This window comes from Oculina patagonica, chromosome 11 (genome assembly GCF_052425735.1).
Source record: "Oculina patagonica isolate OP01 chromosome 11, crgOcupat, whole genome shotgun sequence".
Lineage (NCBI taxonomy): Eukaryota > Metazoa > Cnidaria > Anthozoa > Scleractinia > Oculinidae > Oculina > Oculina patagonica.
In genome coordinates, this window is record NC_135768.1 from 9,588,178 (window position 1) to 9,616,120 (window position 27,943).

At 36.3% G+C, this 27,943-nt stretch overlaps 2 protein-coding genes across 3 annotated transcripts; one reads left to right on the top strand and one right to left on the bottom strand.

The window, feature by feature from the left end:
- On the bottom strand, window positions 1-27,726 carry LOC144630263 (uncharacterized). 2 transcript variants are annotated; one of them, XM_078488604.1, is made up of 5 exons: window positions 27,525-27,726; window positions 16,238-16,315; window positions 14,467-14,611; window positions 13,938-14,155; window positions 1-317 (listed from the first exon to the last, which is right to left on the bottom strand). In XM_078488604.1, exons 1-4 carry the CDS (start codon window positions 27,598-27,600, stop codon window positions 14,143-14,145), a joined length of 312 nt encoding a protein of 103 aa, XP_078344730.1. In that variant the 5' UTR covers window positions 27,601-27,726; the 3' UTR covers window positions 1-317; window positions 13,938-14,142. The 2 variants fall into 2 exon arrangements, with proteins under 2 accessions (XP_078344730.1, XP_078344729.1); XM_078488603.1 differs by lacking the exon at window positions 27,525-27,726 and adding an exon at window positions 16,408-16,510 and having other exon boundaries at window positions 13,938-14,611; window positions 16,228-16,315.
- Window positions 20,034-25,825, top strand: LOC144630235 (transcription factor Jun-like). The gene has a single exon (XM_078488567.1). It carries the CDS (start codon window positions 21,159-21,161, stop codon window positions 22,248-22,250), a length of 1,092 nt encoding a protein of 363 aa, XP_078344693.1. The 5' UTR covers window positions 20,034-21,158; the 3' UTR covers window positions 22,251-25,825.
- Window positions 27,727-27,943: the final 217 nt, after the last annotated feature.

Below are 27,943 nucleotides of genomic sequence, written 5' to 3' on the forward strand. Positions count from 1 at the left end.
GGCTACGCCTATCACATTGCGTTTTATTACTATTGACTGCTGATTGCATGATCATTGGTTTACAGAGATTCCAAAGATTACTTAATTAGCAACAGCAAATTATCATACAGGAGATTTTAATTGTTTTACAACAGTTCTAGACCATTAAGTTTACAAATAACATATATAGTGTACATCAATTCATGATTTCAGTTTTACATGTAAATTTCAATAAAAAAAAAAATCCACGAGCAATTTGGAGCTGAAGACTTAAGACGTTGGGCAGTAAATCATCTGTCAATTGTCCTTCAGTTGAGACATGCTGCGTTGCCATACATCTAAAACGGAACAGATAATTTATGAGACAAATGGAATTACACCAAAGAAACAATGCGTACCAGACTACAGCGACATATGACAGCAACAATCAAACAGACAAAATTCAAAAGCTTAAATGCAATGAATGAATAATTAGTAATAAATAAATACAAATGGCATCAGATTATCAAATAGACCATCAACAGCAATTTGACATCAATCCGGCATTACGACAAAAACCATAAGCACACCCAAATGAAAAAGCCACAGCACACAAACACAGTTAAAAACACGAAAAACACATTTCAACATCGACGCAAAGTAACGATTAAGACAGGGGATACAAAAACAAGAACTGACACAAGACAGAGAACGATATACTGACATCAAAACGAGATAACAATGACACAGGACGCGAACACAATAAAAAGACTAAAACTAACACAAAACATAGAAAATAATATAATAATTATCAACACAAAATAACAATGAAACATAACAAAAAGAGAGAAAAAAACATGAAAACTAACACAAGACAGAAAAAATGTAAACATCAACACAGTAAAAGCACACAACAACCGTTAAAATACGGAATATAATTAGCAACATCGACACAAAGTAACGATCAAGACAGGAGATACAACTGACAAGAACTGACACAAGACAGTCCACAAGACAGAGAACGATATACTGACATCAACACGAGATAAAAAAAAAAATGACAAAAGACGCAAACACATAAAAAAACACTAGAACTAACACAGAACAGAAAAAATATGAACATCACGACAGTGAAAGCAAAAAACGGACACGCCACATAGAAACCTATGTAAACCTCAACACCAGATAACAATGACACAAGACACAAAGACGGTAAAAATATGACAACTGACACAAGACATAGAAAACAATATAAACATCAACACGAGATAACAATGACACAAGACACAAAGACAGTAAAAACATGACAACTGACACAAGACATAGAAAACAATATAAACATCAACACAAGATAACAATGACACAAGACACAAAGACAGTAATAATATGACAACTGACACAAGACATAGAAAACAATATAAACATCAACACGAGATAACAAGGAGACAAGACACAAAGACAGTAAAAATATGACAACTGACACAAGACATAGAAAACAATATAAACATCAACACAAGATAACAATGACACAAGACAAAAAGACATCAAAAACATGACAACTGACACAAGACAGACAACAATATAAACATCAACACAAGATAACAATGACACAGGACACGGAGACAGTAAAAACATGACAACTGACACAGGACATAGAAAACAGTATAAACATCAACACTAGATAACAATGACACAGGATACAAAGACAGTAAAAACATGACAACTGACACAAGACACAGAAAACAATATAAACATCAATACAAGATAACAATGACACAAGACACAAAGACAGTAAAAACATGACAACTGACACAAGACAGACAACAATATAAACATCAACACAAGATAACAATAACACAGGATACAAAGACAGTAAAAACATGACAACTGACACAAGACATAGAAAACAATATAAACATCAACACAAGATAACAATGACACAGGACACAAAGACAGTAAAAACATGACAACTGACACAAGACATAGAAAACAATATAAACATCAACACAAGATAACAATGACACAAGACACAAAGACAGTAAAAACATGACAACTGACACAAGACATAGAAAACAATATAAACATCAACACAAGATAACAATGACACAAGACACAAAGACAGTAAAAACATGACAACTGACACAAGACATAGAAAACAATATAAACATCAATACAAGATAACAATGACACAAGACACAAAGACAGTAAAAACATGACAACTGACACAAGACATAGAAAACAATATAAACATCAACACAAGATAACAATGACACAAAACACAAAGACAGTAAAAACATGACAACTGACACAACACAGAAAACAATATAAACATCAACACGAAATAACAATGACACAGGACACAAAGACAGTAAAAACATGACAACTGACACAAGACATAGAAAACAATATAAACATCAACACAAGATAATAACGACACAGGATACAAAGACAGTAAAAACATGACAACTGACACAACACAGAAAACAATATAAACATCAACACGAAATAACAATGACACAGGACACAAAGACAGTAAAAACATGACAACTGACACAAGACATAGAAAACAATATAAACATCAACACAAGATAACAATGACACAAGACACAAAGACAGTAAAAACATGACAACTGACATATTACATAGAAAACAATATAAACATCAACACGAGATAACAATGACACAGGACACAAAGACAGTAAAAACATGACAACTGACACAAGACATAGAAAACAAAATAAACATCAACACAAGATAATAACGACACAGGATACAAAGACAGTAAAAACATGACAACTGACACAAGACATAGAAAACAAAATAAACATCAACACAAGATAATAACGACACAGGACACAAAGACAGTAAAAACATGACAACTGACACAAGACATAGAAAACAAAATAAACATCAACACAAGATAACGACACAGGACACAAAGACAGTAAAAACATGACAACTGACACAAGACACAGAAAACAATATAAACATCAACACAAGATAATAACGACACAAGACACAAAGACAGTAAAAACATGACAACTGACACAAGACATAGAAAACAAAATAAACATCAACACAAGATAATAACGACACAGGACACAAAGACAGTAAAAACATGACAACTGACACAAGACATAGAAAACAAAATAAACATCAACACAAGATAATAACGACACAGGACACAAAGACAGTAAAAACATTACAACTGACACAAGACATAGAAAACAATATAAACATCAACACAAGATAATAACGACACAGGACACAAAGACAGTAAAAACATGACAACTGACACAAGACACAGAAAACAATATAAACATCAACACAAGATAATAACGACACAAGACACAAAGACAGTAAAAACATGACAACTGACACAAGACATAGAAAACAATATAAACATCAACACAAGATAATAACGACACAGGACACAAAGACAGTAAAAACATGACAACTGACACAAGACATAGAAAACAATATAAACATCAACACAAGATAATAACGACACAAGACACAAAGACAGTAAAAACATGACAACTGACACAAGAAATAGAAAACAATATAAACATCAACACAAGATAACAATGACACAGGACACAAAGACAGTAAAAACATGATGACTGACACAAGACATAGAAAACAATATAAACATCAACACAAGATAACATTGACACAAGACACAAAGACAGTAAAAACATGACAACTGGCAGAAGACATAGAAAACAATATAAACATCAACACAAGATAACAATGACACAGGACACAAAGACAGTAAAAACATGACAACTGACACAAGACATAGAAAACAATATAAACATCAACACAAGATAACAAGGACGTATACAAAACATGGACCCGGGTCCATGGACCACCCCTGTGGACCCGGTCCATGGACCACCTTGTGGACCCGGTCCATGGACCACCCCTGTGGACCACCCCTAATTTTCGAAAGAAAATCAAAGTGTAGAATGGGGACAGGGTATGAATTGACGGCAGGTACTAAAACACAAAACAACGAAATGAAACAAAACCAAATTAGCGAAACCACTGAAACGACCAAAACGAAACCGCCGAAACGGTTGAAACGAGCGAAACGAAACATATTCAACAAGAAGCTCTTAGAGCTTACAACTGCGCTGGTCACGTGACCACCCTAGGGGTAGCTATGCGGGGAGCATAAAAAATGCACCCCCACCCCCTTATATCCCCTTTATCTGCGTCAAACAATAGTGCGACTGACAAGCATAATGGTAAGAAAACACCTTGTGGGACATTTCATGGTTGACTAGTTCCATCCGCAATTAAATACTTTTGTTATATGCTAATGCTGGCCAAATCTAATTCCCACGATCCTGATCCGTGAAACCAAAAAATCGCTTATCGGGACGACGGGATTTTTCGGGCGAAAGTTTACAACAACTGCCCCTGGGTCTCCTCCGAGGATGAACTTTACAATTGATAAGTACGTCTGGCTTCACGCCAGGAACGTAAGTATCCGTGAGAATTTCGACAGTATTCCCCATTTGCATGAAACTGAAAACTGGCCCAATGACAATGTTTCGCAGTTTCTATACTGTTCGTATTATTTTTGAACATCTTTCACAGTTCAAAATTTTGCCCCTCTTTCGGTTTTCGTATTACAATAGGCGGTTTTAAAAATGCAGCGACTGACAAACTTTGTGTGGCATTTCATGGTTGACTTGTTCCAGCCGCGATTAATTAATTCTCTTATATGCAAATTCTGGCCGAATTCTCACGCGCGGACTCTGAGGCTGTTTTTAGCACAGAGGGTATTTCCCTACCATACCGAATTACGTAAGCGGTATAAGTCAGGACATGTTTGTGAAGGGAATTTTTCTTCATATCTCTAAAATCCTTTCAATGACACAGGCAAAAACAAATAGATTACTCTTAAAAGAGAAATACTTTGCAATAAATTTGTTCAGTAAAGACCAAAGGATTTGCAAAGATTTTAAAGTAGCTGATAATACCTTAAAAACATTACGTGACTCGAGGTCTAGACGATCGAAACTGAAACTTGTCATGTCAGCACATTCTTTTCCACCATCGTAATGGTATTTATTCATAGATTCTGGCCCGCTAAATTAAATTTCTCTTTGAAAGCGTGGAAATTTAGTATTTTCCATGGACTAAACGCTTCAAAATGGAATAGTTCACAATAAACATACTTTAAAAAGACGAAAAAAGAGAAACTTTTTTCATTTGTTACTGATTTGTAGCTTCTAAACATTACGTGACTTCAAGCTCGACCGAGTGGAGGTCTGGGACAGGTCACCGACAAAACTAAAAAAAACAAGAAGCTCTTAGAGCTTAAAACTGCGCTGGTCACGTGACCACCCTAAGGGAGCCATGGCGGGGGAGTGAAAAAAAGATAACTAAAAAATATTGAACAACTTGAAGTGAAATGGGGAAAAAATAAAATAAATAAATAAATAAATAGATAAATAATTCCACATCCTGACAGTGGAAAAAAAAGCCTTTGCCATAAAAGTTGACCCCCCCCCCCCCCCCCCTTACCCTAACCCGCCTCAAACAAATTATGGTCGCCCTAAAAAAAACACCCGCTTTCGAAACAAACCCCGAATATTGATTTCATTACGTCTGGCGTCTGGCTTCACGCCAGGAACGTAAGTATCCGTGAGAATTTCGATAGTATTCTCTCTTTGCACAGAATAATCTCGTTTCCAGATCTCGTGGGCGAAGCAGAAGGCGAGATCTGGTCAAATCCGATTTGCACCACGTGATTGCCTGTCAGGAATGTGGCAGGCGAGTCAATTGCGCATGCCCTAGACAATTCTAAGAAAATGGCAATCAACATTCTCGTCCCCAGAGGCCGCGATCCTTCTGGTCAGCAGCCGGGTGCTGACCAGAAGGATCGCGGCCTCTGGGGACGAGAATGGGCAATCAAATGAATATCCAATCCTCAACCAAATGAATAACGAATGCTTTACCATTCTCGTCTTTCCAGGAATAATATCTAGCAGAGTATTTTACTAAAGAATTAAGCAGAAGGCAATCATGAAAGCTTTAGGTCGGGTAAAAATATTTATTTGATTTAAAAAAATTGTTCATTTGGCGGCGAGACATGTCTAGATTTTATGCAAATTAGATCCGGTCACGTAATCAAACATAAATATTCTTACGGCGGATTCTCTGTTTTTAAACATCGTTATTCGTCAGAAATAGCTTTATAATGCTACAAACAACTAAAACGAAATCTTCTTGTCTTTTGAGGCCGACTGTAAACAACGAAACGTCTCAAAAACGAATATATTATGATTGCGTGCATGATCTATAATTTGCATAAAAAACAGACATTGAATTCTCTTGGGGCCGCATCGCACGTTCAAATTTTAGCGCTGTGACAGCCATGCTTTGAAAGAGCCAATCAAAAAAATTGAATTTTCTTACTTGGCCAGATCTCGCCTTCCGGCTTGTTGCCCCTCTTTCTGTATTACAATAGGCGGTTGTTAAAATGTAGCGAGTGACAAACATGATGATAAAAAAAGACACCTTGTGTGACATTTCATGGTTGACTAGTTCCAGACGCCATTAATTATTTTTCTTTTATGCAAATTCTGGCCGAATTCCCACGCGTGGACGCTGAAGCCGTTTTTAGCACAGAGGGTATTCCCCTAGCCTACCAAATGACGTAAGCGGTATAAGTCAGGGCATGTTTGTGAAGAGAATTTTTCTTCATATCTTTAAAATCCTTTCAATAACACAGCCTAAAAATAGATTACGCTTAAAAGAGAAATACTATGCAATAAATTTGTTTAGTAAAAACCAAAGGATTCGCAAAGATTTGAAAGGTAGCTGATTAATAGTTTTGAAAAATTACGTGACTCGAGGTCTAGCCGATCGAAAGTGAAACTTGTCATGTCAGCACATTTTTTTCCACCAACGTAATGGTATCTATTCACAGATTCTGGCCCGCTGAATTATATTTCTCTTTGAAAGCGTGGAAATTTAGTATTTTCCAGGAGTCAAATACTTTAAAGTCGAATATCTCACACAAAACATTCTTTGTAAAGACAAAAATTAGAAAATTTTTCACGTCAGCACATTCTTTTCCACTAACGTAATGGTATTTATTCACAGATTTTTGCCCACTGAATTATATTTCTCTTTAAAAGCGTGGAAATTTAGTATTTTCCACGAGTCAAACGCTTCAACATTGTATATTTCACACTAAACATTTTTTGTAAAGACAAAAAAAAGACATTTTTTCCATTTGTTACTGATTTGTAGCTTCTAAACATCGCGTGACATTAAACACGACCGAGTGGAGGTTTGGGACAGGTCACCGACAAAACGAAAAATAATAATAAACCCCGTGCAGAGCAAGAACTGCGCAGCGCAGTTAATAATAATAATAATAATAAACCCCGTGCAGAGCAAGAACTGCGCAGCGCAGTTAACTAGGACTCCGGTTAGTCTGTTTACGGTTAGCTGGTAAAGGTTTTGCTTGTTTCGGTGATTTTGTCTTGTTGTCTAGCAGAGTATTTTACTAAGCAAAAGGCTATTATGAAGGCTTTAGGTCGGGTAAAAATATTGACAATATTTGATTTAAAAAAACTGTACATTCGGCGGTTACATGCAATGTCTGAGACATGTCTAGATTTTATGCAAATTTGATCCGGTCACGTAATCAAACGTAAATATTCTTACGGCAGATTCTCTGTTTTTAAACATCGTTATTCTTTTGAAATAGATTTATAATGCTACAAAGAACTAAAACGAAATCTTCTTGTCTTTTGAGGCCGACTGTAAACAACGTAACGTACCAAAAATGAATATATTATGATTGCGTGCATGATCTATAATTTGCATAAAATACAGACATTGAATTCCCTTGGGGCCACATCGCACGTTCAAATTTTAGCGCTGTGACAGCCATGCTTTGAAAGAGCCAATCAAAAAAATTGAATTTTCTTACTTGGTCAGATCTCGCCTTCCGGCTTCGTCTACCCGCGAGATGCGGGAACGAGATTACTGTTTCAGTTGTTTCGGCGGATTCGTTTTGGTGGTTTAGCTTGTTTTGGTCGTTTCGTTTCGGTGGTTTCATTTCGTTGTTTTGGGTTTTGGTACCTGCCGTCAATTGATTTTCTTTCGAAAATGAGGGGTGATCCACAGGGGTGGTCCATGGACCGGGTCCACAAGGTGGTCAACAACAACAACAAGCTTTATTTGCATGACTGTAAATTTGTTACAATATTGCAAAAGCGTAAACTTATTTAGTAATAATAATAATAAAAATAATAAAATAATAATATATAGTAAAAAACAAAAATGATTCATATAAAATTAATTACATTGATAGTATTTTGTTACGTAAATCAAAACAAGATGATATAAATTTAATCAATTGCATGGTCACAAAACGATCGGGAGAATTCATTAATTCTAAAATCAAGTCAGGCACTGGTAGTTGGCTGACATTTAAGATGATAGGCTGTATTGTCTTGTAAAAGTTATCTCTTATTGTTGCATATTTGGAACAATAAAAGAGAAAATGAATTTCATCTTCGGTTTTATTACAATCACAGACCGGGCAGAGCCTATTATGTCTGGGCGTATTGTTATATCTGCCTAGTTCGATCATTAACTTATGATTGCTAATTCGTAATTTAGCTAATGTTCTCCTACCAGAAACTCTCCTAGTTAACTCTAGATAATTGGAGGTAGCATATTCGTTCTTAAAAGATCTATAAAATTCTAGTTTTTGAGAATGCTGTACAGTATGCTGCCAATACGAAATATATTTCTGTTTCATTAACTGCAGAAACATTGTCACCTGTGCGGTGTCTACTAAATCAGGATTAAAATTACCAAAATTAAAATATTCGGATATCTTCATAAGATTAGAGTAAAAACTATTTTTACCAGCGGTGTGACTTATGGCCATAAGCCCTAAGTGGGCAAAGGGCCGGGCCAGCGGTGTGAAGGTCTAATGAAATTAAAAAAGACTGTCTAACAAAAGAATCCGGTTGCTTTTCTTGGAGATATATCAAATAGTTGAGGATTCTTTGATTAATGGTGATAAGGAGAGGAAATCGACCAAGCTCAGCTCTACATGCAACATTAGAAGCCTTATTACTGACTTCAAGATAGCGTTTACAAAACTGTAGATGTGTTCTTTCAATTTGTGAACCATCCCAGGCCTTAAAATCAGATTTTACATAACCACCCCAAATTTCACTATTATAGAGCAGAATTGGAGATATCATTGCATCAAAGATTTTACAGGCAAGAGAAGGTTTCAATCTACTAAAATTTGTGTGTCGTCTCAAACTAAAAAGTGCATGAAGTCCTTTCTCTTTTAGGTGATCAAGTGAGATTTTAAAATTTCCTGTAGAAGATATTTTGGTTCCTAAATAAGTGTAATCTTGTACAACATCAATTGTTTGATTTCCTATGTAAAATACATATTCAGTACATTTTTTCGCACGTTTTTGAAAAACCATTATCTTGGTTTTTTTGGGATTTACGCTCAACATCCACGTGTTGCAGTATGTGTCTAATGTGTTAAGACAGTTTTGCAAACCTGTTTTGGAACGTGATAAAATAATTAAATCGTCGGCATATAGTAGAGCGTTTAATTTTGTACCGTTTGGTAGGACAAAAGGATCAGACAGAATATTTTCAAATGAGAACGGTAAATCGTTAATATAAAGGTTGAAAAGTAGTGGACTTAAAACGCAACCTTGTCGTACACCTCTCATATATTGAAAGGGTCGTGTCTGATACTGATCAATTTTTATCGAACAAGAAGACTTAGAATAAAGGCTTTTAATTAAATTGTAGAAGGATCCCCCTAAATTAATTTGCAATAACTTACTTAAAAGCCCATTATGCCAGACTGAGTCGAAAGCTTTTCTAAAATCGACAAAGCAGGCATAAATTTTGCCATTGTGATTATGGACGTACTTGTCTATCAAAGTTCGGAGTGTGAAAACATGGTCTGCTGTTCGATTGTTAGGCATGAAGCCGATCTGTGACTTGTGTAATATATGATTGGTGTTGAAATACTCGAGAAGCCTTTGATTTAAAATAGAACAAAACAATTTACCCAGACAACTCGAAACGCAGATACCACGGTAATTTGACGGATCACTTCTTCCACCCGATTTATAAATTGGCGTTATGAGACCACCACACCATGTTTGAGGCATGGTCCATGGACCGGGTCCACAGGGGTGGTCCATGGACCCGGGTCCATGTTTTGTATACGTCCAGATAACAATGACACAAGACACAAAGACAGTAAAAACATGACAATTGACACAAGACATAGAAAACAATATAAACATCAACACAATATAACAATGACACAAGACACAAAGACAGTAAAAACATGACAACTGACACAAGACATAGAAAACAATATAAACATCAACACAAGATAACAATGACACAAAACACAAAGACAGTAAAAACATGACAACTGACACAAGACATAGAAAACAATATAAACATCAACACAAGATAACAATGACACAGGACACAAAGACAGTAAAAACATGACAACTGACACAAGACATAGAAAACAATATAAACATCAACACAAGATAACAATGACACAAGACACAAAGACAGTAAAAACATGACAACTGACACAAGACATAGAAAACAATATAAACATCAACACAAGATAACAATGAGACAAGACACAAAGACAGTAAAAACATGACAACTGACACAAGACATAGAAAACAATATAAACATCAACACAAGATAACAATGAGACAAGACACAAAGACAGTAAAAACATGACAACTGACACAAGACATAGAAAACAATATAAACATCAACACAAGATAACAATGAGACAAGACACAAAGACAGTAAAAACATGACAACTGGCACAAGACATAGAAAACAATATAAACATCAACACAAGATAACAATGAGACAAGACACAAAGACAGTAAAAACATGACAACTGACACAAGACATAGAAAACAATATAAACATCAACACAAGATAATAATGACACAGGACACAAAGACAGTAAAAACATGACAACTGGCACAAGACATAGAAAACAATATAAACATCAACACAAGATAACAATGACACAAGACACAAAGACAGTAAAAACATGACAACTGACACAAGACATAGAAAACAATATAAACATCAACACAAGATAATAATGACACAGGACACAAAGACAGTAAAAACATGACAACTGACACAAGACATAGAAAACAATATAAACATCAACACAAGATAATAATGACACAGGACACAAAGACAGTAAAAACATGACAACTGACACAAGACATAGAAAACAATATAAACATCAACACAAGATAACAATGACACAGGACACAAAGACAGTAAAAACATGACAACTGACACAAGACATAGAAAACAATATAAACATCAACACAAGATAACAATGACACAAGACACAAAGACAGTAAAAACATGACAACTGACACAAGACATAGAAAAGGAAAGTAAAACATTACAACTGGCACATGACAACAAATCAATATAAACATCAACATTGACAAAGACGGTAACAAAACATGAACATTGACACAAGGCATTCACACCAAGAGACACCAAGCATTGATTGGTTGCACTAGGCTTTCTTGAATCGATTATTAAGCTCAATAAACGTAAACCCGAAGCCAGCATAACTGACAAATAATTTCAGTCATTTCACTAGTCTAATTAAGGGAACCCACTGAAAAATCATTTAGGAATCGAGCAAAAACACGTGAACGGGTGTTCTGGTTGATTGTTATAACAATTGAGTTGAAGTTGAACTGCGATAATATAGCCAGTTGGTTATCATTTTCATCCTTTAAAGCAGAAAGCCAGTGTACTTACGAGAACACAAACAACGTGGGACACATTAACAAATACAGTTACACAGATCACACACATTTATACTGAACACACAATTAACTCTCACACAACACAACACAACACAACACAGTTACAAGCACGTATAACCACACGTTTATTTCCATTGAGGTTACAACACACGCAACGGACAAAAAGACGCACAACGTACATGACAATTTTACATGATATAATATATACCACAATATATATTAAAAGACAGTCTGATCAACTGAAGATACGACTTGGCATTTTATTACTAACTAGTTTCGTACCACACAACTTGTACGGCACTCTTCAGATAAAATTGCCTAATGTAAAGATTACAACGCTACGCTGGTATATATAAGGACGCCGGATGAATGAAAAAGCATTAAATTACAACGGTAGAATACTAAAAAGGTTTAAAATAGCAAGGTATAAAATTACAACGGTTTCTGTTTTGAAACAATAAAAGCTTAAAATATGCGTGACACTGCGAGTTTACAAATTTTAAACAAACAGTTACGTGACAGCTTTTGTGTCACGCATATTTTAAGCTTTTATTGTTTCAAAACAGAAACCGTTGTAATTTTTATACCTTGCTATTTTAAACCTTTTTAGTATTCTACCGTTGTAATTTAATGCTTTTTCATTCATCCGGCGTCCTTATATATACCAGCGTAGCGTTGTAATCTTTACATTAGGCAATTTTATCTGAAGAGTGCCGTACAAGTTGTGTGGTACGAAACTAGTTAGTAATAAAATGCCAAGTCGTATCTTCAGTTGATCAGACTGTCTTTTAATATTTATGCTCTAGTTTTCTATTGAGCACTCTGACATCAGTTCTGCAAATCAACTAATATACCACAATATATATATATATTGAACTCTGAAGAAAGTTAAATACTGCTTCTTTCTGCCCCATTACCAGTAAACACTTAGCCCTTCATGACTGGTCCCGAGGGAAACAGTTAATTTTGTTTCCCGAGAATGTATGTTTCTCTGACGGAGCACGCAGAAAATACCCTACCTCCACTCCCAGGGGGGGGGGGGTACTAAGCAACGGTTATATGGGGAAGCTCGTTTCCGAGGTCCAGACCCTTAAACTTTTATCTGCACGGTTTTGATAAAAAAGTGACCTTTTTGTTTACTTTCCATAGAAAATTGTACCGCTTTCACAAACTTTCAGTAGAAATACTGCATCGCGTATCCAATGTTTTCACGGTTTCTGTACTGGGGTTGCCTTGAAAGTATTTAGATAGGAAATGAAAGTTCTCCCCATACTTTTTCTATACTTTAATTTGTGAAATCCCTACCCTTTTATATACCTCTGGCCTGAAAAAGTTGCCCCTTTCGGGCAGAGCCTCCCCGTATAGTATACTATAGAAAGTACCCCCCGCCCCCACTCTCTTCCCCGTACATATTGCTGCATTGGTAGTGCACATCAGAAGTACATGACAAGTGACATTATACGTATCTGCGTTTCCTCAGTTCCATGCTCAGTTGCGTCTCGTTAACTGTGTGTCTACTTCCCAGAAGTAAGTGAGCGTGTGTCTGTTGACCGTTTACTGTCAAGTTTGTCGGAGAAGTTTGTCTGGGTTCTGAATCAAGTCATTCAAACTTTACGTTATTTGTTGGCTGCTACAGTATTCGTCGCGAGTCATCGATCGAAGCCGAGTCCAAATTAGGATGTTTCATCTGTCCGTCACAGTACGTTACGTCAGAGATATTAAAGGTTGTTACCTAAAAGTAGAAAAGGTACTCTTTGAAGGTTGTTTTAGAGAACTTAGTGCAAGTTAAAGAATTATTACTTTAATAAGACTTTCACACCACACCATACCACTACGAGACAGCAGAAGCACACGAAATTACACGTAGCATACCACTGTCTATATGACGTAATAGCAAAGGATTGCAGTAAGAAGCTGATCATGGTGAAACTAGAAGAAGAGACTTCTCCAAAAGAGGTATATAGGTACGTTGCGTTCAATTCGCTTAGAAGTTCCTGTGTTACAAGTTCTACGCCTATAGATCTTTTGAATAAAAAAAAATGTGGCCCTTTTTTTGCAAAAATTACCAGAATTCAATAATACGATAATCATTGGACATACCTCAATTTTTTAGTTCCAAGCACGCAGACACTGGTATGTCCTTAAAAAAGGCATTGGGCGATTTATATACCGCCCTTTTTATCCACGATCCGCTTTGTCTTCTAAAAGCAAACATCTCGTGGGCCTCTAGTCTTCAAGACATCTCGTGGGCCTCTAGACAGCCGTTTCGTTTAACTCCACTATGAGTATTCGAAGCTTTTTACACTCATGTTTTGATGCTGAATTAAAATTTTAAAAACAAAAACAGCAAATGATGTTAGAAATAACGGTTGTGTTAAAAATATATCATAAGTTATTTGTGATGGTGTGTATTTCTGCTGACTTTCGTAAAGGTTAAAAAAGTAAGACGAAATGTTTCGCTCTAAAATCGCTCGCTGTCGATTTGATTAGAAATTTGTCTTTGGTTCGTTTTCAACGGTCTGGCGTGTTACACTAATATAGAAATAATCAAATTCACTTTATGCTGCATTGCCAAGAAAACAAAATCAAGTTTTGAAATAAGAAGTTCATTTCATTCAGTGAACTGTACCTTTCATTTCGACCTTCTGGCAAAGTCTTGTTAATTGTGTTCGTCCGTGAAAAATTCCTCAGCTTGATTTTGCTCCATCCTGCTATAGTTTTCTTTCTTATAAATCTCGTGGGATTAATTTCGAGTATTCTGTCGAGCGGCACTCCTACAAAAAATTATTTGCCAAGTCCGTGAATAAATCGGTTTGTTTGTAGGTGAGGTCTGCCACACCTCTTGAGACCATCTTGAGAACAGCCTGACGTCACATAAAGTCAACCAATCGCTGTGCTAGAATGGTTCCGTGATCTCCAAGAATGTGAGTGAGATGAACTCGCGATACAAGTCAGTTATCTGTTTATAAATGTGATGGGCACCAGTAACCAAGGTAACGCAGCAATGATTGTTTTACGTCAAGTACTTGTTGAACCTGCCAGAGCCACCCGTTTCGTAAATTGTCTTATCACTTGTTCCTTAAATGTAGAAGTCTAGTCCAGTCTTAATCCTGTAGCTCTTCTGAAGCCATTCACTGGACAAAAATTGTTTCAAGTTAACCTTACTTTTATTCGTAATTTTCTGTTGTCTTTTATAAGTAGAAGTCGTCGAAGGCGGTGAAACAATCAATGAAGCGTTCGAAAGGATGTATATTGAATTGTCAACAAGGAAATCGTGAGTTAAATTTAAACAATTGCGTTGAAGTGCTTTTTGTCAGACTATCTGGATATATTTTTAGTGTATTTAAAGGTGAATATTAACCAAAGAGCAAACGGATTAGTATATATCAGATGGTAAGACGCCCAGTACGTTTTATCAGTAGTGCGCTGCTCTGTTAATTGGCTGTTACCCAGATTCACAATGGTGGATTTAGTTCCGGGTCTTTAGTTTGTTGTTACGGCGTTTTTAATTCAAAAATTGGAATTTGTCGTTTCTTCCTGTTGGCGATAGTAGCTTTTTATACATACTACAATTTGTATGTATGTTTGATACTCCATCACTTATTCGAGGATTACCATTTGCTATCTTGTTAATAAGCTTTATCGCCTACAACTGTCTAGTTGCTTCTGTTTTTAGCTTTCCTGTGGGTTTATTTTAAGAGGAGGGGGAGGAAGTGTTTATAATTGGGCGGAAGCTTGAAGTTTTTCAAAAGAAGTTCAATTGATATTTTAAAGAAATTTTGCGTTTAAAAATTTTAAGGTTAACATAAGGAAACTGCTTGGTAACAAAAACATCAAATACAGTCTAAACATAACGATTACAAACACAAAACGCGTTTTACGGCGATTGAATGGGCATCAAAAGTTTATGATAGTGTAACGTTATGAACTGCAAAAGTATACACTAGAGGACTTAACTCAAGGCCTTATATCGGGCGGGGAGGTGCTTCTTATTAAAGGGGTTTTACTTAAGATTTTAGCTTATTTTCAGTAATTTACGTATTTCCTGAACTTTATACCTGAAGAAGGTATTCCAAAAAATACAATTAGAATATTCAAAAACATTTCACCATACCCTTTAATTTTTTTCCAGACGAGTAAGCCGAAGTCTCTTTGTTTTTACGTTAAATGAGAAACGCGACACAGGGCAGTGCGTAAGTTCTTTTTTTAATCTGAATTCGTCTTTTTTGATCTCTCATGTTTAATACCCGCAAAATGCTTTCATTTCCCGAAACCTGGATTCGTCTTTTTTGATCTCTCATGTTTATACCCGCAAAATGCTTTCATTTCCCGAAAACTGGATGAATAAGAGGACATCATTTTTCGCTATAACTTTAATATTTCTACATACTTTTCAATACCTTGCACGTCATGGCTTTGATACTCCACTCGCCTGTATTTTTCGTACAGTTCTTTACACAAGGCAACAGGTGAAACATCTGGAAAGGAGAAAGAGAGAAAGAAAACGCATCAATGTCGCCACACACGATTACCAACGGACAAACAGCAAATCGGTCGAATGAAATGTTACCTTCTTCATTTTGCTGTCAACGGCAGTTTTGACTGACCATCCCCAAAAGGCGCCTCATCTACAGATCTATTTTGTGATTGCTTTGCTGACTTCAGAGTCTTCGACATAACGTGTACAAATTATCTTATCTTTGCTAGATGGTGTTTATCAGCCCCGGAATAACGCGTAGTACTCTCACGTATAGCAGTTCTTGAGGGCATTTTTTTATGTTCCTCTCAGCACCTCCTCTGCCTAGCTCTTGGCTCATACAATTCTAAAACAGGCGCCAAAATTCCCCACTGCCAATCAACATTTTCCATGAATTTTGAATTAATCAAATGCTTAACAGTTTCCGATTTATTCACGGACCCTGGACCGTAAAAAGAGATTTTACCATTATAGTGTGAAGGTGTTGGGTCGTAATAGGGATATTCATTCTAAACATTACTATTTACATAAATTTTACTGTTAACTACACGAGGAAAAGAAACTATTTTCTCTTCCACAGGCACATTCTGTTTAGTTGGGCATTCTTTGTAATAAGACTTGATTTATTTCACAGTCAATTGCCAGTTTGTGTTTCCCTCCGGTGAATAATTAGCAACCACTTACAACGATAAGCTAACAACACTTGTCTAACAACTAGACCTGATTAACCTAGAGACACCTTTTCATAATGGGTACAAATACGAGTATCTCGATACGAGTAGAAAAAGAACACAAGATTTCTCTATGTACAAGATTTCTCAATACGAGTAGAAAAAGAACACTAGATTTCTCAATACGAGTAATAAAAGAGTACAAGATTTTTCAAAATGAGAAGTTAAAAGACTAAAAGATTTCTCAAAACGAGTAGTAAAAGAGTACAAGATTTCTCAAAACGAGTAGTAAAAGAGTACAAGATTTCTCAAAACGACTAGTAAAAGAGTACAAGATTTCTCAAAACGACTAGTAAAAGAGTACAAGATTTCTCTAAACGACTATTAAAAGAGTACAAGATTTCTCAATACGAGTAATAAAAGAATACAAGATTTCTCAAAACGAGTAGTAAAAGAGTACAAGATTTCTCAAAACGAGTAGTAAAAGAGTACAAGATTTCTCAAAACGACTAGTAAAAGAGTACAAGATTTCTCAAAACGAGTAGTAAAAGAGTACAAGATTTCTCTAAACGACTAGTAAAAGAGTACAAGATTTCTCAAAACGAGTAGTAAAAGAGTACAAGATTTCTCTAAACGAGTAGTAAAAGTGTACAAGATTTCTCAAAACGAGTAGTAAAAGTGTACAAGATTTCTCAAAACGAGTAGTAAAAGAGTACAAGATTTCTCTAAACGACTAGTAAAAGTGTACAAGATTTCTCAAAACGAGTAGTAAAAGAGTACAAAATTTCTCAAAACGAGTAGTAAAAGAGTACAAGATTTCTCTAAACGACTAGTAAAAGTGTACAAGATTTCTCAAAACGAGTAGTAAAAGAGTAAAAGACTTCTCGTACAAGTAGCAAAAGAGTATAAGATTTCTCTGACGGGCAACAAAAGATAACAAGATTTCTAAATACGTGTAGTAAATTTAAACAATACAAGATTTTTCGATACAAGAAGAAAAAAGAACAAGAGTTCTCAATACGAGAAGAAAAAGTGCACAAAATTTCTCAGTATAGTAAAAGAGTAGTAAAAGAATAGAAGAATTTTCAACTCAAGTAGTAAACCACCTCGTACCCAAGCGTTTAGAACGGCCAAGCTCAAAAGATAACGGGTGCAAATTATCAGGGGATGGCTCTTATGTTTACTTACACCTCTGAAAATTTCCGAATGGCACCAGAAACTTCCCTCGTTGAAAAAGAGGTGCCTGGGTACGACAAAGGATTCTCGGAAAAAATTGGGGACTACTATTCAAAGAAAGCATCGAATCCAAAACATTAACAGGTTGAATTTGGGCTGTTTAAAAACAAGTCACCAGCCGGAAAATTGCCTATTATATTGTTTAAACATGGAAAAACAAGTATTGATAAGGCAGCTTGTTGAAAAAGTGCCATTAAGGATAAAAAATAAATTCTAGAAGCTATTTTCAAAATTTGAAGACGCTTGTTACATAATGAGAATAAAGATGATCTTAGCATGTTAGCACCATATTCACCAAGCGCATTGATCTTCTCGCCCTGAAAAACTGTATTTCCATACATGGTTGCACTGTATATACATTAGCAGCATTAGATTTCTCTGATTTCTAATCAGGTACAACAGCTCTTTTTAATAACAGAACAATCTGGGGGAAATCACAAAAAGGAATATTTAACTGTGGGCACTTTGTTCTAGGTAATCAAGTCGAAAAGAAGGGAAGAAAAAGATAACATTTTCACCGCCTCAACAAGAAAGAATTAATTATACGCCAGTTAAACTTTGAGCAACATTAGTTGTTATTATCCTGGGAGAATAAGATAATTTTCCCTGCCGTTTCGCACTTGTACACGAATAGTCCAAAAAAGATAAAAAAAAACACTTTTTCAGAAAAAAGAAATTAACTGGCAGTTACCAAATAAGTCAAATAAGCTTCCCCGTCCAAATATTTGTATCTTTAGCTGTGATTTTACAGGTGAAACGGTGTTCGTTTGTAAATATTTTCTTCTCTACTTAAATTACTCGCTACTTACATGTTCAATGAAAGACAAACAATTAAAAAGTGTCGGCTAACTTGTCAAAGCTATTAAGGTTTTCGACTTGAAACCCTTTTAAATCAAATAAGAAACAAATCAGTTTGCAAGTTGCCACAAAGGTAATATAACTGAGCAAAGACTGATCAATGGTTGAATCTTGATTAAAAGATACATCGAGTAAAAAATTCCTCGATTTAATTGTACTTTTTTAACTACGACGCATTTGAAAAAAAGTTTCATTGAAATGAAAAAAAAAATGCTTAGCTTAAGCGAATCACAGTTTGATTCCTGATCCTTGGAGTATGGTAAAGACTCTTTGCCCTGTTGACTTGAATGTTGATCAAACTTTTCAGAAAACAATGGGCGGCTTATGAAGAAACTAATTATAGTTACTAAAGGAGTGAATATGACTCAAACCTCAACCGAGTGAAAACTTGCTTAAATAATAAATCGGTTAATCACTTCTTATTGTTAGAGTGCTTAGTTTAATCTCAAATGTTGAAAATACTCCCGAGGAGAAACTTTGAGTCAAATGAATGAAAGTAATGACAGTTTGAATAAAACAGAACAGTGCAGTTACACTGTATCAGTTAAGCGCAAGAGCCTTGCGTTATTCTTAAGTTTCCTGTATTATTGGCATAATTCGCTGTTCTTTAGAAATTAAGTTTTTAATACATCTTACAGCTGAGCTAAGGATTGAAATTTTCTTTCCACTTTCTTATACACTGACCACAGGAGCCCATGACCATGGGCTTCTGCTGACCGTAATAACAAAGTTGTTATCAGTAAACACACACAATTAAACCTAATGAACCTAAATAAAATTCCGTGACTTTCCCTTGACTTTTGGCAAAACAAAATTAGAATTTTCGCCATCAGACACAAAAATCCACGACTTCTCTCGGAACCGTAGCAGCCGTGATAAGCCGGCCAACACTTTTTCTACAGTACTGAACGCACTAAAGTCTCTCTACAGAGTTATTTCTCATTAAATGTTAACACAACAAGAACGCTAGCCATTCAACCTGGGTTCGAACGAATTGCCTCACAAACGAGCGCTAGTAATCATAAATGACACCAGGCCATAGTTTAAAAAGTTAACTGCCTAGTTAAATATTTTTCTGCTGATTTTGCTTTCATAAAATAATTATTATAGACCATATCGTGTGTTTAAAGTTCAATTTATAAAAATGTTAACGCTGTTTAGATTTAAACGCTTAAACATCTAAATAAAAAACAGGAGAAATATTTGAGTTTTCATTTAAGTTTTTACCGTTCTAACATTATATTTTTGCTTTACTTTAAAAGATGCGGCGAAAAAGGCTACTTTATTCTTTTTGACTTTAGATTAAAGCCCTATAAACAAATCTGAGTTTGGCTGTTTATTAGTAGAACATAATTTAAGTGGGCACTGGTAAATTAAATGCGAGATATACAAGAACTTATCTCGTTACTTAGTCGAGAACCTTTGAATTTTTATCGCATGCAGACAAAATACAGAACGATTAACAAATTATGGGCGCGGGGTTTACTCAGACAAAACTTGACGTTTAAACTCGGCGAAATGTCAAGGGGCATCTCGTCTGACGTAAAAAATTTACAGCATTAATCATGTTTATCATCCGACGAGACATGCTACTACAAGGCTTGTACAGTGACCACTGAACCGTGTGATGGGCGCATCTATTCCGAAACGGTGGCAGAACCTCTTTAAAGATTCGCGCCTTTTTTCGGCAAGGCGTGAAACACATGGCTTGCCACCGGCGCCTTTCCCGCGTTCGAGTTAGGTCATATTACATAATGACCAAACATCAGGTGGTGCTATTGACTTTCACACAAAACATTATTGGCAGCCAATCAGGTGTAAAGTTACTGTCGCCATGACAATCGAGGAAGAAACCAGATTGAGTCCTGAAAATGACATCAATCCGTTGGCATGGCATTACTCACTGGTCAGGAACGGCACGTTTGGTAAAGTGCCTCCCGCCGAAATCTACCCCGGCCGCCCGAGGGTGGAAGAAGCCAAACAAAAACCAGCCATCCATGTTAGTTTCTTTAGGCGACTGGACTAAAATCGCTATGTAAGGAGGTGAAAGGATTTCGAGGCGCCCGTAGAGTAGTTTAGATGGAGGAAACGAGCGATACACCCTTTTATCAAGATGAAGGGATTTCGTCGCATATTATTTCGCCGTACCTCTTCGACAAGTCGACCTTGCACTTGAATTTACAACCTTTGGCCGAGGACCCAAAAATTGGAGATTTAAAAAAGCATGCAACGCCTTCGGAGCTCCACTCGCCCGATCTTGGCTTGCTTAAGCTGGGTTCGCCGGAACTGGAAAAAATGATCATGTCTTTGCAGGGAAATGTCACGGCCGGTCCGAACCCTAGCTCAATCTTTAACACGAACGTTCACGCACCGGTTCACATGGATCACGATCACGAACCGTATTCACGTGGATTCACTGATGCGTTGCAAGACCTTCACGACCGACAGATAACAAGAGAATCTTCTCTTATAGATTTAGCGGACAACGTTGCGGAGTCTACAGATCCCTTTTTGGGGCATACTACTGTTGGAAATGCATCGTTTTTGGCAACGGTACCCGCGTCAACGATACGCTCTTCGGCGGACGGGGTTGTTTATTCATCAAACTCCTCTCGCGTGGATGCAAGCGATTTCTTTGCGAGCAACGGGAGCGCTTTCTCCGCTCAGGTAAAAGGAGGCACGATTTATCCTTATACTACCTCGAGTGCGCCGAGTTACACGACGTTGTATTCGTATCCATCTGAAAATGCTCCATATTCTGCTTATCATGATTTTAGTATAGAAAACTCGGCAACTCTGAGGGCTTTTGCTTCGTATAATAGTGCGCTCGCGCAAGAAAAACCGGAATTATCTGGTTACAAACTGGAAAACCAAGCACAGATGGTTTCGGATCATGGAGCGTTACAACCTATTGATCTGGAAGTCCAAGAGATCGTTAAACGCGAGAGAAAAAAGCAGAGGAACAGAATCGCTTCGTCCAAGTGTCGAAAGAGAAAACTGGAACGTGAGGCGAGGTTGGAAACAAGAGTTAAAGAGCTGAAGGAGAGAAATATTGAATTGAACGCGGTAGCAAATGCGCTCAAACAGCAAGTCTGTGATTTAAAACAGAGGGTTATGGATCATGTGAGTGAGGGATGCCAAATAATGCTGGCTCACCAATCTCAAATGTAGATAACAGGTACTTATATTGATTTTAAGGTAGGTGTTAAAATAACAATTGTTGACATGCGAGCAAGACAGCCGTAAAATCACCACATCAATCAAACACAAACTTCGCGGGTAATTCTTTAACGTTTGAAAAGTCATTATCTTTCTAATTATCTTTCGTTGCTATCGACCAAAATTTTTTCAAGTTTAGAAATATATCTTTTTTTCTTCAAATATGGCAGACTTGCTTACTGCCAGGTTGTTTTAATGGAAGAATTACCTCATCGGAGAAGTATATAAAGAAAATCATTGTAAATAAGACACTTCACGAAACGAATAGTTTTAGATTTCCATTGAGAAAGATTAAGGAGTTTATTCCAACGTTAATAGTTTGGTTTAAATTGATCATTTATCCATCGGATAACTAGTATGTAGTTGCGATATGTGACGGTTTCTATTTTAACGCTTTTGCGCATGCGCAAAACAGAACATTTCTCGCTTAGCCGCCACAAAGGCTCAAAGGAGTGGAAAGGGCTTAACTATAATGTATTTAAAAAAGGGCATTCTTGAAGTTCTTAATTTAATTCTTCCTTAGTTCTGAGGATCACAGGAATAAGACCAAAGAAATCGCATTTTAGCTGTGGGAGGTCTTGGTTGTTCCACCTGAGCTCGCGCCCTAGTTGAAATTTTTGACGTCGTATTTCCTCTGTTAACTTCCCTCTTTTCTCTTGCCCCATTCAGGAACAAAATTGTAAACAATCACTTACTCCCATCTCCTCTTTAAGTCCCAAATATTTTTTTTTCTCTCTTTATCGCCAGAACTTGCAGTTTTGTTTTGGTCGTGTAGTATTGTATGACGTGGCCTTTTATATTAAGCCTCTCCCTTCAAACAAACCCTCTTCTTATGACCAAAAAATAAAAAATTCCCGGGGAAAGTTAACATAGGAAATACAAGTTGAGTATTCTTTAAGCATTAAAACAAGGGAGATTAAACCCAAAATAATTTGGGGGAATCCTACAATAATTTGTCATCGCCCACAGTTAAGCTGGGAAGCTGATCTATTGTTAGTAAAAACGAAATATTACTCATAATTAAGATCAACTAAAACGACGCCCTTATAAAGTGACTTTTCCCTCCTTTGAGCCAAAGTTAATCAGTAAATGCCATAATGCTGTTACTTTCAATATAGCTTTTGATTTATTTTTGACATTATCTTGGCATTAAGTTGGTTTACTTATGCTTGACCAATCAAAACAAAATAAGTCTTGCTTGGCCTTTGTCCATTATGCTAATAGCTTTTTTGAAACATTTTTTTAAGATGAGACAAAATGCATTAAGAATACTGTTATGCATTATAATGCAAGCTAGTTTTTTTAGTGGCGTTTTTGCCTAACACTGACAGTTTTAGAGACCGTTGCTAAAAAGTAAGGTTGAAAATTCATTGAAACGTCAATGCCAGTAGTCAGTTGACTAGTTACCAACCTCAAGAACCTACAGAAGACTGAGAAGTTGTTTATTTATTCTTTCGTTTGAGCTTTCCTGCGATTACTGGGAATGTAAGAAATTTCCAAAACAACACGTTAAATCAAACGAGCACTGTTCCTAACAATTCAGTGGTCTTATTTGAAGAAAGGAAGCATTTTAGGAAAGAATCTGGAGGACTTGTAAGCGAAAGCATTAAGCGAGTAACCATGAAAAAAGCATAATGTACAAAAGCATACAATAAGTCTGCAATTTATCAAAAGCTTTAGGCAGTTGCAGCGTTATGGCGTATTAAATGACGCAAATATTTTCTTATTGAGATTTTCGCCCGGGCACCAATTTTGCACATAATTTATTTTTGCTACGATTGTAAATAAATTTCAAAGGTTTATTTTTTGTGTTGGTTTGAATTACTAGCTGACAGAAAAACTATTTGCTTATAGAATTATGTTTTTGCTAACAATTCTCTTGTTGAGAAATGTTCTTGTTGAAATACTGCAACGAATGGGTTTAACCATTTAAATATAGATTATAAGCAAGGGTTTTGATATACACAGGCAAGTAAAAATAAACGATAATAACGAACGACATTTCGGAGTTTCAGGTCATCAAGAAGTGCAAGAATAAGTTTGATTGTTTAGTGCATGAAATGCTAGTAATCAGAGAATTGTCACCATCGCTAAATGTTCAATCAAATTCAATCCGAGCAAAGCTATTTGCGTGACATTGCATATTTTATTATGTTAATCTTAAGCGAACTTTTTCTGACAGTTTATCCTTTTCATTTTTGAACTTGAAAATGGTGTCATAACGACTCCGAAACGTCGTTCGTTATTATCGTTTATTTTTACTTGCCTAAATATAGATTAGAGCATTTAAAAGAGCTATGCCACGACATTTTTAGTCATTTTTCTGCTGGACAAAATTTCTTTCAAGTTGAAGGCAACCTAAAAAAATACGTTTGAAGTTTCTAAAGTTGAACACACCATAGAAATCATAATTAACCGAAATCAGATATGGTTAAGAATCTAGGAAATTGTAGTCGGATTACCAACGAGAAACTTGAAAAGAGTTGCTCACATTTTAAGGAAGGTCTCCGTGGCATAGCCCCTTTAAATGCAACCTTGTCAAGGTTGAAGATCCCACTTTGTTTTTGTTTTTTCAGGCAATAAGACAAAAACTAAAGTTTTGTTTGGAAATAGAGCGGTTTTCACTTGAGTGTCGAAAGTTAATTGCGTTTGCTTTGGTTTTGCATTTCTACGCTTAGTGATTGGCTTAAAAATCTCGCGCCACTTCTCAGCCAATCAGAACTAAAACCAAAACCAATCGTGACCGCTCGCGCACGTTTTCCCGCGCTTCGTACCAGCTACATGTATTTCCTTCGTGTTTTGATTGGTTCACTGGATTGTCTATGTCCTTTGTATTGGCAGAGAAATTACTTTGGTTTTGGTTTAACGACACTCAATTAAAAACTACTCTATTATTCTGAATCTAGATTGGAAGTATAATTCAGATTCTAGATTCTACTTACTATAACATAACGAGGAAAAAATGTTTCTCATGCCGGCATGAAAGATATCTTGCGCAAAAAATTTTGAACGCATATTATTTTCGCGCTAACAAGATGGGATAATAAAACCGTTAACAAAACCTCTTGCAAATAGTTTAGCAGGGGTGCAGTATACAAGCAATAGCAAAATACAAAATACAAGATTATATTTGCTTATATTGCAAGTTTAATATTATACATGTTATACATATTATGTTTTGGGTTATTTAAATAGACAACTGTATAACTCCTGTATCATTAGTAAAAATGATCGGATATTTTTTGTATTTCATACAGTTGTAAATATTTCGCAGTATACTCGCAGGACAACATATTAAAACTGTCCTTTCGCCAAAAGTTATTTTACTCGCCAGAAAGCTTTTGACAGACGTTTTGGGCCGCTTTCATTTTATTTTAGATTAAACATTCTAAGAACTAATCTGAAAGTTTTTACTGAAATGTAAATGCTTTCAAAGAAATGAAATAAAAAGAGGTCTGGAAAATGGAACAACAGCAATTGCAAAAAGGCAATGGTATAAATAAAAAGTGGAGGCTAAAATGAAAAACTGATTTTTCTCCGTCTTCTTTTATCTATGTTCCAGTCAGTCGTTAAACCAAAGAGAATGGTGAGGGGCTTAAGCTCACGGCTTCCCCCCTCCCCCATGGGAAGCAAGGTTTAGTGCGCTAGACTCCGGATCGAGCGGACAGGGTTTGAGCCCTGGCCGGGCTCATTGTGTTGTGTTCTTGGGCAAAACACTTTACTCTCATAGTGCCACTCTTCGCCCAAGGTGTATAAATGATTACCAGCGAATTTACTGCAGGGGTTAGCTCTGCGAAGGACTAGCATCGCATCCAGGGGGGGGGGGGGAGTATAAGTACTCCTAGTCGCTTCATGCTACCGAAACCGGGATACGTTTCGGCCTGATTGGCCACTAGACTAGTATGCAGACTTCTTTTCCCATCCCCCACGCCCCTTTCTAATTAGCCCCTTCCCTCTCCCTCCCAAGATGGTATGCCAATAAAATTTATCAAACTGTATGCTTTTTGACTCCTGTTTTGAGCTTTCCGTCCACTGTATTAGAATTAAGACGGGATTTGGACAAAAATCGAGTACCAGAATAACGTAAATCCATTGCGTTATTTTCTACACTTTTTAAAAGCTAAAGATGAAAGTAATTATCCGTGATAACACCAACAACAATTTCTTAACAGAGCCTGGGAAAATGACTTTCACAAGAACCATGTTAACCATAGTAGGCAAAATCTCACGTGTAGCTGTTTTGTAAAACCGTCTTTTAGCGATTCAGTGGAATTCAGTGAAACTTCGAAGTTTGTTTTCGATATTTGGTGTTGTTAGCAATGATTTCTTTTGATAAGATATTTGAAATAGTAACACAGAAGTTTGCAAAAACATATAAATAATTTTGTTAAATAATTTTGTCCAGTAAATACTAGAAGAGCTGGCGTATTCCGTCTTATGTCCACTAGAGGCTTTTCACGGCAAGTGTTGTAGTTGGTGAAATTTACGTTTTAAACCCGAGCTTAGCCTAAGCCAAAGGTGCAAGTTGTATCAACATTAATCTTTCTAAGGCGATTCTGTCACAAAAAAAGCGACTGAAATTTCAAAAAACTTCATGAAACGTCGAAAAGCCAAAAGCAAGTGTATGAATGGTCAAATGTGGACCAGATATTAAAGAGCTGCAAACATAACAAACTTATTTGTTTTGTGGTTAAACACAAGAAATATTTCATTCACTGAATGAAGCTATGTTTGCACATTTTTTCACTCCACAAAGAAAGACGCGGTGCATGCACTTTTACGGAATAAAATGACCAAACAAACAACTCTCAGTGAATGTTTTCAAAGTACGCGCTTTCATGCACGCTGAAGCACAAGTAGGGAATATGTAAAAAAAATTCCCGTCTAATTCTTATTGAAATTCTTTGGCTTTTTTAAGATACATATCAGCTAATCTTTGCCTTGTTTTATGTGTTTTACGAGCCAAACGTTTCACAGAATAGAAAAGCTGTTTTCCCTGTATAGCGCGAGTACGGTAACGAAAGCCGAAAACAAATCTGTGAACTCGACTTAATTCTTTAAAAGCTTTACCTTGCTTAAGACCTGTCTGGAAAATTGCGCTTTGAAACAATATATGAACTTTTCATAAGCTCGGTCAAATTAGGGGTCGTCTGAATCCTGTTAAGATTGGTTTTGACATCTATAGAGAATACTAAACATTTTTGAAAACGCTCAAAGCTCGCTTACCTGCGGCCCTACAAAGCACTGTCCAGGCGTTCGGACTTGTTTTTCCAGACTCTTTGTTTCCTAAGGCTATTTCCATACTAATTCCTGTATGCTTCTTCCTTTAACTGATATAACAAACAAAGAAAATTCTTCTCTAGTGAAGAAATGAATGTAGAAATTTCAAGAACTTCGTGTTTAATGTCCGACTCGACTTCCAGCTCCAACAAAAATGTTTTTCTTTTCAAGTTGCTTGGTAACTTTACAGTTCCTTGGTAACCAATGACGCACGGCCAACCTCATCTTGGGGATGAGTTTTGGACGCACGAAATGTCACGCAACTTTGATTTTAGTCACACAACGTAGATGGCCTCACGTGCTTTGTAGCATAGTAAGTAATGTTTTTTTATTGAATTTACAAGTAGGAAATATTATTTACCCGG

Excerpts from the sequence above, each read along its gene's own strand:
- LOC144630235 (XM_078488567.1), top strand. The coding sequence starts at position 21,159 with ATGGAGGAAACGAGCGATACACCCTTTTATCAAGATGAAGGGATTTCG.
- LOC144630263 (XM_078488603.1), bottom strand. Across the intron at positions 14,612-16,227 it reads GACGTGCAAGGTATTGAAAA|GAGTGCCGCTCGACAGAATA; the intron begins GTATGTAGAAAT and ends AATTTTTTGTAG.